At 39.5% G+C, this 10,352-nt stretch overlaps 1 protein-coding gene across 2 annotated transcripts; it reads right to left on the bottom strand.

Moving 5' to 3' along the window:
- Positions 1 to 5,633: 5,633 nt before the first annotated feature.
- hlx1 (H2.0-like homeo box 1) lies at positions 5,634 to 9,490 on the bottom strand. 2 transcript variants are annotated; one of them, XM_081378093.1, is made up of 4 exons: positions 8,430 to 8,951; positions 8,033 to 8,179; positions 7,609 to 7,793; positions 5,634 to 6,463 (listed from the first exon to the last, which is right to left on the bottom strand). In XM_081378093.1, exons 1-4 carry the CDS (start codon positions 8,821 to 8,823, stop codon positions 6,134 to 6,136), a joined length of 1,056 nt encoding a protein of 351 aa, XP_081234219.1. In that variant the 5' UTR covers positions 8,824 to 8,951; the 3' UTR covers positions 5,634 to 6,133. The 2 variants fall into 2 exon arrangements, with proteins under 2 accessions (XP_081234219.1, XP_081234220.1); XM_081378094.1 differs by lacking the exon at positions 8,033 to 8,179 and having other exon boundaries at positions 8,430 to 9,490.
- Positions 9,491 to 10,352: the final 862 nt, after the last annotated feature.

The following is a 10,352-nucleotide window of genomic DNA, read 5'->3' as shown; positions in this document are numbered from 1 at the left end:
ATTACAGACCTCTACATGCTTTGTAAGTAGGAAAACCTGCAAAATCGGCAGTGTATCAAATACTTAATTCTCCCCACTGTGTGTGTGTGTGTGTGTGTGTGTGTGTGTGTGTGTGTATATATATATATATATATATATATATATATATATATATATATATATATATATATACATATACATATATATATACACACACGCACTCACACACACGCACACACACACTCACTATACACAGTATTTTAGAATATCAGGAAGCATTAACTTCCGATTATATATTAAATACAATAGTCAAGTCAAGTGAGCTTTATTGTCATTATGCTATATGTTTAGACACACAGTAGAACACATTGTGTGTGTGTGTGTGTGTGTGTGTGTGTGTGTGTGTGAAGAGTTCAGATGCAAAAGCCTCTAAGTGCCATCTGAAATTTTCTTCTAGAATGATCATTTTTATCAAGCTCGGTAATTTTAAAATAGGTAATTTTCATTGCCATTTACATGAAATTAATGAACTCAAATATACAAGCTTGATCAAAATGATAATTCTAGAAGAATTTCAGATGGCACTTAGAGGCTTTTGCATCTGAACTCTTCATATATAGCTTCTTTTAAATACAGTAGAGGCTAAAAGTGATGTCCGGAGGGGATATTTGTTTTTAATGACTGTACAAGTTTAAATATGAGGTGTGTGTGTGTGTGTGTGTATAGGCAAACTACATCTACAGGTTTTATTTTACTATGCAAAAAAATGCATTGAAAAAGCTGACAAGAAAAAGCATACACTGATGAACATTGTTCCCAATCAGAATACTGTGTTTTTTCATAAATTCATGGGGTATTTAGATCATCATCAGGTTCGAGGGAGAGAGAGAGAGAGAGAGGGAGAGAGAGAGAGAGAGAGTGTTAATAATGTGTGTGTGAATTGTAGTAGCATTATGCTGCTGATCCAGACAGTAAATCCAAAATCCTTCACTGTTGCTGAATTCTTCAAGCTTGCTTCATTGATGGAGTGACGTGACGTCCATCACAGACTCCGTGTGAAACTCAGCATCAGATCATCAGTGTCAGTTCATCAGCATCAGCCAATCACTCGCAGTCCAGCATCAGTCACGTGTGTCTGGAGGCAGAAACACACATTTATCCGAAGCAGCTAGTTTTTCACAGTGTATGTGAGTGTGAGAGAGAGAGAGAGAGTGTGTGTGAGAGAGAGTTTGAGAGAGAGTGTGATTTTCTGTGTGAGAGTGAGTGTTTGTGTGTGTGTGTGAGAGAGAGTGTGTGTGTGAGAGACTGTATGAGTGAGTGTGTGTGTGTGTGTGTGTGTGTGTGTGTGAGAGAGTGTGATTGTGTATGTGAGAGTGTGTGTGAGTGTGTGTGTGTTAGAGTGAGATAGTGTGTCAAGTCATCTTCATTTATACAGCGCTTTTAACAATATGAATTGTTTTACAGCAGCTTTACAATGATAATAGGAAATTACAGTAACAGAGATTGTTTTGGCTTTACAGCAGCTCTAGGATAAAGTTATTGTCCTGCTAAAGTTACGTTTTGAGTGATTGATTCACTTCCGCTGCGAAGATCATTAGTTATTAACATGGCTGCTAACATGACACCGCTCTAACAGAAAACCCTCACCGCGCTCCGGCCGTCCATCCGCACAACAACAGTGCCTGGCGGCTCGAGAACGCACTCCCGGAAATAGGTTCCAGGATGCAAACGATTATCAGTTATCTCTGTGCAAACCTCAAAAACGCGCATGAATATATATGTGCGCTGGCGTGTAGACCTTCTTTACAAATCAACCCTCATCAAATTACTTTTCTGGCCTTAAAAATGTATAATACAGAATTTTTTGGTCGGAATTATCCTGACAACGTTTTATCTGTACAGAGGTAAAGGGAAAGGGAGGAAGTCTTCACAGGGGAGAGACTAGTTGACACTTCAGCACTGCGTTGTCATCGGTCCAGGCGCAGGTCCTTCTTCAGATCTGGATACGGCTTGAATCCGGCGGACTGCGGTAAACCTTGGGATAAACAGAAAGACTAATATTAGCGTAGATGCCATTCTTCTTATGATGTAACGAGTACATCAGGATTTATGGGAAGTGTTCCCGGTTCCGGCTGACCTAATCTATGCAGCCTAACATTGAATTATAGAAGTCTATAATGTGTTATGTGAATGCTAGGTCAAAGAGATGTGTCTTTAGTCTAGCTTTGAACTGACAGAGTGTGTCTGCTTCCCGGACAATGGTAGGAAGACTGTTCCAGAGTTTAGGTGCTAAATAGGAGAAGGATCTACCGCCAGCAGTCGATTTAGATATTCTAGGTATTATCAACTGGCCGGAATTAGACGTGACGGACTGTAATGCGTTAAGAGCTCGCTCAAGTACTGCGGAGCTAAAACATTTAGGGCTTTGTACGTGATCAGCAATATTTTAAAATGTATACGATGTTTAATAGGGAGCCAGTGCTGTGTTGACAGAACTGGGCTAATATGGTCATACTTCCTGGTTCTGGTAAGAACTCGAGCTGCTGCGTTTTGGACCAGCTGTAGTTTGTTTATTAAGCGTGCAGGGCAACCACCCAGTAGAGCATTACAATAATCTAGCCTTGAGGTCATGAACGCATGAACTAACTGTTCCGCATTTGTCACTGAGCATGTGACGTAATTTAGATATATTTTTAAGATGGAAGAATGCGGTTTTACAGATACTAGACACGTGACTTTCAAATGAAAGATTGGTATCAAAGAGCACACCCAGGTTCCTAACCGACGACGAAGACTTAACAGAGCAGCCATCAAGTGTTAGACTAGTGTGTGTGTGAGAGAGAGAGTAAGTGAGTGAGTGAGTGTGTACGTGAGAGTGAGTGTGTGAGTGTGTGTGTGTGTGTGTGTGTGTGTGTGTGTGTGTGTCGGGGTCAGACGGACGCTCGACTGGCTCTTTAAACACTGGAGGAACGGCTGACTTTAAATCCTGGTCCAGATGGGATTTCTCCCAGTGATCATAAAAGCTCTGAAGACAGTTCACAAATCAAAAGCTGCAGTATTATGTTAAGCTTTTGCACTGTTATTGTTATTGCATGTTTGCGCATACAAACGTAATTCACAACTTCGTGAAGGATAATTTGAGATTGACACCACGGCTCAGACACACAATTTATGCGCACATGATGATGCGGCTCGCGGATGAAGAAAACTGTGCACGGAAAATGATTAAACCGCAACTGTAAACTCGATCGTGTCTATATAAGTGTCACGTGATCATGCTTGTATGTGTTCGGTGTGAAAGAGCGCGTGAAGTCGGTAGCGGGATTAAGCGGAATTCAATATGCGGGTTTAAGTGGAAAACCCGGAGATCTCGAGAGGTCATCCCTCTTTCCGGAGTGAAAGAAAGTAGTGCTTCAGGTGGTCCTCGGTGAATCATTCATGTTCCCTCTGCTGAGCTCAACTTTACTGTGTGTGTGTGTGTCATATGAATGACTTTATTAAGTCAATAGCCTATTTGACCTTTTTTGGCGTATGTTGCATAGGGGTATGTGAATACTGCTTTTTGTTTTAAATCACGTGATATGATGTGTGATTGTGTTAGTGATTGTTAAAGTCTGAGACCTCATTGAAATATATGGGCTTTTTTTCATATCAACCTAGAAATAAAGTTTTAGAAATTCAAAAGAAAATTCAGTTTCAGTTTTTCATTAGTTATGTAATACATATATAATACATGTCTCTGTGTGTGGGTGTGTGTGTATATATGCAAATGCACATACATGCAAATTTTTCACAGTCCTCACACTGCCATAGTAACGAGACACACATGATCTCACACACACACACACACACACACACACACTATTCAAAACTATGATTTTGTCTTCTGGGGACAGAGATGTTTTGATGTTCCAGATTTATGAATGTCTTTTAAATCCTAATTCTTCTCACAGACACTAATGCCCTTAGCAGGCCTGTGTTTGCTTATAGACCTGAACACTTCTAATATGACTCACAAGAACCGTTAATATGAATATGGTATTTATGAATGTTCATCTTGCAGTAGCTATGCGCTTATCAGTTTATGAACAGAACTCATTAAACTACATAAACTCTCCGTTATCACAAACTTATGTAAACTGCCTGTCTCTTTATCAAAGGCCGTGAGGTTTAATAAACCAGACCAGAGTGTCCAGAGAAAACCCTTTTTTTTGCAATACTTGAATGTATAATAACTCATCTGAAGATGTAAGATATACACTAATAGTAATGTCACGAAGCTCTAATATCTCTGGATGGATTATTGTGTAAATCCTGGAATAGTTTTGCCTTGACATTACGCAGTCCACCTCATTATATGGCAAGTGAAGTGTAGCTTAGACAGCCAGAGTCCATAAATGGAGTAGTTTTTGATGCGCAGATCTGAACCTACATTCATAAAACACACTCATCCGCTCTGTTGCTGATATCTGGAGCCAGCGAATGTATACAAACTATAAATCCAGGCTCTTCGCTCTCTGTTTATTGTTGGACGCCAAATTTCACCCAGCTCACATTTTTTAAGGGCGAAAAGCCTTGGCAGAATTACATTAACCTGACTCAAAAAAGGACTCGCAGGCCAAAAGACGACGCTTTCACCATCCGTCACAGCCTTATGATGTCAGTGTTTCACAAACGGGGAAAAAACTATCCAACGAGATGCTGCATGTCTGGGTTACACTGGGGAAAAGAGCTTAAAGAGCTATTTCTATCTGATTTAACTCATTAATTAGGCTAATGTATGGTGACTCAGTGATATTAAATATTTTTGTGTTAAAACAAGTAATTTAGATTTTACTTTTTTTTTTTTCTGTTTCTTCAGTTAAATCTCAAATCAAAAAAATGCTGGGTTGTTTTAACCCAATTTTGGGTCAAATATGGACAAACCGAGCTGTTGGGTTACATTTTCAATCCAATGTTTGGGTTTGTCCATATTTTACCCAAAATTGGGATGAAACAAAACTAAATGGTAAAAGGTAAGCAAAAAATATAAATAGCCTAACTGTAAAAAAAAAAAAAAAAAAATTCTTAATGCATTTTTTCTTAATGCATGTTAGCTAACTGGGGTTTTATTGTTTGCAGTTGTTTACTTAAACCCTATAATGATGCTTTGAATCTTTAGTTTGGATGACAGGATTCACTAATGCAATAAACAAAACCTGCTAGAAAAAACAAACATGTGACGACTTGCCCCAATCTTCCTCCCACATCTTTTTTTTTTTAATCTTAAGTTTTAAAAATGATTTTAAAACTTTCACAATTTCGATGTTTAATGTAATCTTTCCTGCAAACTTGTGAAAATGTCTTCGTCGTTAATTATGTTGCCATTCAACATCCGACAATAACTATTCGTGAGAAATGTGTTGCATGAGTCCATCACGATAGACAATTAACTGCTAATTAATGCTTACGTAGGCTATATAACATTTATGCACAATGTAAATAAGAATTATCATAATAATGAAGGCGATTAATATAATCATGCTATATTTAATTATTTAGAATAGTTAGCCTATACATAAAAAGTGACGAATTCATTTCATTTATACTCGGTTAATCGTTGTTGAATTTAGGATGTTAATCGTTATTGAATCGATAAATACACTTGGAATATTAGTAACAAATGTTTATTTACATTTTCAGTGCAAATACTTACAGACAAAATATAATACAATCAAGTCTTAATTCATGAACATTCGATTCCCAAATCGTCAAAAAAAAAAAAAAAAAAAAAAAAAGACGAGCGGTTCGGTTAAAGCAGAGCGATGCTTTCCTTCCTCGGGGATCACGAAGGGTCTGTTTCACGATGGAAGACATGATGAACCGATGGCTCGAGAAGGCCTGCGTGTGTGTGTGTGTGTGTGTGTGTGTGTGTGCTGTATTTGGTGTCTCTGTCCCGTCAGACGCTGTGTGTTTGAGGTGTTCACTTCAGATGACTCGGTTCCGGAAGTACTCGTGTTTGAGGTGTTCACAATCACTTCAGATGACTCGGTTCCGACAGTATTCGTGTGTTTGAGGTGTTCACAATCACATCAGATGACTCGGTTCCGACAGTATTCGTGTGTTTGAGGTGTTCACTTCAGATGACTCGGTTCCGACAGTGTGTTTGAGCTGTTCACATCAGATGACTCGGTTCCGGCCGGACTCGTGTGGCTGGACTCGGTTCTGTCGTGGAGTGTGTGCTGGTTGTGTCCTGCGTGCTGACAGTCGGAGCTCCGGGAATAATCACACTGGCTTTGTTGAGGTCAGAAATGTCCACGTCGCTTTTGTCCTCCGTATTGTCTTCGAATTCGGACTCGCTCGGTTCGCTTTCGCACTCGGAGTCGTCGCGCTCTTTCTGCTCGGTCTCGGTGGATTTATCCGGTTCTTTCTCTTTGTCCTTCTGCGCCTGCGCTTCTTTGGAATGCCTCCATTTCATCCGCCGGTTCTGGAACCAAACTTTTACCTAAAACAAGGTTATAATAATTATTATACTAGAATATTTGATGGATTCATGTCACCTTCATTTATATAGCGCTTTCTGGCTTTTAACAATATAGATTGTTTCAAAGCAGGTTTACATTGATAATTGCGAATTGAAATAACGGATTGTTTTGGCTTTATCAGCTCTAGAATAAAGTTATCGTCCAGCTAAAATTAGTTTATGTATTTATTTGAATAAAATGTAATTATACACTCTAAAAATGATGGATCCCATGTTTGGATCAAATATTAATTGGTTAATATTTTTGGTTAATATTTGTTTTTATATTTTCAAGTTAAAATTTTGAACCCAATAATGCCCATATTTGACCCAAGCATTTTTTAAATGCATGTTGCCTATTTGTATTATTACTATTATTATTATTATTTATTGTATGCACTGTTTTGATGTTTTTGTGATTTACAATTAAAGGATCAACGTGCATTATTAATTGCATTTAGGCTACACAATCATAGCAAAAACAAAATGCATGCACAAATCAAAAAAGGTTTTGATCGAAATGCCGAGTTAAATTAGTCTACTTTTTTACTGAAGAATGGCAGAGATTCAGACAGTTTCCAAACATTACTGGAAAGTTTTGAAACTCTTATCACATTCCCCATGCTGTTTGTCGTGTCATTTCCGATATAAAACAAGACAGAAACTCTTGCCCAATGCCTTAAATTAGGCTGTTTTGAAATGAAACGACTGCACCCCTCCTCTATTTGCAATAATTCGTTACAATTGTGTTTCATTTCTCTAGAAATGTGTCGCAATGCTGCAGTTTTTCCACGAGCTCCAGATGGCCCGTGTAGTCTAAAGCGAATTTCGTTTAGCTAGTATCGTATCATAATTTAAAACACACACACACACACACACACACACACACACACACACACACACACACACACACACACACACACACACACACACACACACACACACATTATATATATACTATATATTAGTAGTCAACATTTGAAGTGGATCAAAAAAGACAAGAACGGGTATTGTTCAAAATGCATGTTTAAGTTTGCTGAGAGGTTTGGATCCACTTCAGATGTTGACTATACTGCATATATAAAAGGCATTATCGTTATGCTGCAGTGATCTGCACGAATAATGACCTGTGCATCGGTGAGTCCCAGCATCGCTGCCAGCTGTTTCCTGTCCGGCTTCGTGACATACTTCTGGATCTCGAAGCGCTTCTCCAGGCCTTTCCTCTGCAGGTTGGAGAACACGGCTCTGGACCAGGATCTTTTCCTCTTGTAGGTCTGTGGCATTGTGTCTTTGGAGAGCACTGCGTACGGCCCTGTTTGAGGCAGAAACACGCGCCGTTAGAACACAAGGGCATTTCAATGCGATTTAGACACAAATGCATCATGCAAATGACTTTATAACTGACCAGAGTGCGTGTTATTGAATCATCTGGACATGTGCATGTGCGAAATAACCACCGCATTCACATGCATTCAGAGCAAAAGAAGACACTGCAGGAATTAAAGTTTAGTCCCTCTTTAGGGCTCCACTGGGATGTGATGTCTACACTACCTGGGAAGGAGTCCTGAAACTGATGTTGCCCTGATTGTCTGCTTATTGAACCCATCATGGAGGAGGTTTCGTCTATGGACGCGAAGTACGGGCTGGCAGACACATGGACTGCTGACTGCCGATTCAGACTAACAATCGATGTGAGATCTGTTCCAGAACGACAAAAACCAAACAATTCAACTAAATCCATTTGGATTAATTGCATAAACAGGGCCGTCACCGCCACAGATGTTAGGATGGACGCGTCTAAAGCAAGAGCATTTGCGGCTCACTGTGATTATGACTATATTCTAAATTAATCTAATTGTTCTGTCCTCTTTTCGTAAGTGAGGTGTGATGTGATACACTCACCATAAAAAAAAAAAAAAAAAAAACTGATTCATAAAAACACTCTTACCTCTCAACGACGGCGCATCTTTTGCCTTCGGCTCGAAGTCTGTGGATAATATCCGATCGATCCCGAACTTGAGGTCTTTGCTGGATGGCGGGGGCGCGGAATGCGCGTGCATTGCGGATCTGGACACTGATGTCAAGTGTATTCCGTGCCGGTGATACGCGCGCGCGTCTGGAGTGACCGGGGACGGGCGCAGGGGAGACCCGGACGCGCGCGCCCCAATATGAGCCATAAGCGAAGATGAACCGGGGATATTTTCCGCATCTCCAACGTGCAGAATATCAGCAATGCAGAACGAGGGTTTTTTCATGCTATCCACCCCAAAACCACCCGAACAGTACGCGGTCCAAAGGCTAAAGTTCGATGCGTAAAACGGGTTGAGTCCCGTCGTGTACATCCCGGCAGGAGAAGCCAAAATCTCATGCAACGAGGACAAGCGCGCTGTCAAGTTTGAAGAGTTGAACTCTCTCGCGTTCCTCCTCGAGTATGAAACTCCTCACAGGAGTCCGAGCAGCTCAAGCAGGACTTCTGTTATTGATTGGCTCTCTCTGAGCCAATGGAAGTTGACAGAAGTGTTCAACACGCCCCACAGAATATGAGTTTGACCGAGAGCACTTCCATTAAAAATCAACGCATTTATTAATGCGCAAAACACGCAACCATTGGAATTAAAACGCAGCTTTAATTGGATATCGCACGTGAAGATGTATTTATGCAACGATTTATTAAATATAAGCGCATGTTCTTGATATATTAGCACAGTTTTAGTTTACATGGGATGCATGATATATGCATGCAAATTGTTTTAATGTTGCACAGTTATGTTATGATTTTAGAAACGCATTAAAGATAACTAATATAATGTTATAGGCTATAAATCATGCATTCAAATCAATATCGAGTTTTGCATGCATTCGCAACCGTTCTGACCATGTTTTTATTTTTTTTATTATTACTTTAAATATGCAAACAACAAACTCTGAAAAGAGAATGCTCCACAGTGTTCTCCTTCACCCTGCGCCTGTGAGTGTTCTGTTCTGGGAGTTTTCGACGCTACTCATCCTGTTTTTGATGAGCTCTGATTCGGGCTAAATGAGCGGATATTCCTGCTAGATTTAGGCCAAAAATAGAAGATGCTTTAGTATTTTAGGATACAGCAGAGGACCCTTATTTCCTCCGGCTCGCAGAGGTGGAACTCTATAATGACTGTTAGCACTTCCTTTTTTCAATATTTGTGCAACTTTATCTCAACTCGCAAGTCGCGCGGTGACGCAAATCCGTCCTTATGCTTATAATAAACAGAGGAAATCTATTCTCCGCTCAAACGAAAACACAATTAACATCAGAGGCGATACTTCATACATATGTACAAGTTCAGCCCATGACAACCATATATTCCTGAGCCAAAATTAAAGCGCTTTTCAATTGCTGTTTATAGTGGGGAAACAAAAACAGATAAAACATGATTATTAATACTACATTTGTTTTGTGTTTATATAATATATAAATATAGGCTCTCTCTCTATATATATTACATATATCAACATTTATTTATATATGTGTACATATGTACTCACATAGCCTAGATATAAAAAAAATATTATTTATAAAACTATATAAAATATATATGCATATGCAAAACTATTTCTCGAAGGTGATGGTTGGTATGTTGCCATGTCATATGTTTATGGTCATTAATGATAGCAGATGAGTTTTATCCCATGCTATTATTTTCGAATATCTCTCTTCCTCTGGTGTTGTTCATTATCCATGATTCATTATCCCGGAAAGGTCAATGACCCTGAATGCCTCCTATCACGGTGTTTTCGAATGACTCCATTCCGGTTTAAATTTAGAGATGAAATGTAGCGCTTTGCTCTCGATCAAGCAGTCAAAACAATCCAGGGAAGAGGATGCGGAAGACGC

Source organism: Scardinius erythrophthalmus (genome assembly GCF_964197995.2).
Source record: "Scardinius erythrophthalmus genome assembly, chromosome: 11".
Classification (NCBI taxonomy): Eukaryota; Metazoa; Chordata; class Actinopteri; order Cypriniformes; family Leuciscidae; genus Scardinius; species Scardinius erythrophthalmus.
The sequence above is the reverse complement of the archived record's forward strand: the minus strand, read 5'-3'. Positions and strand labels throughout refer to the sequence as shown.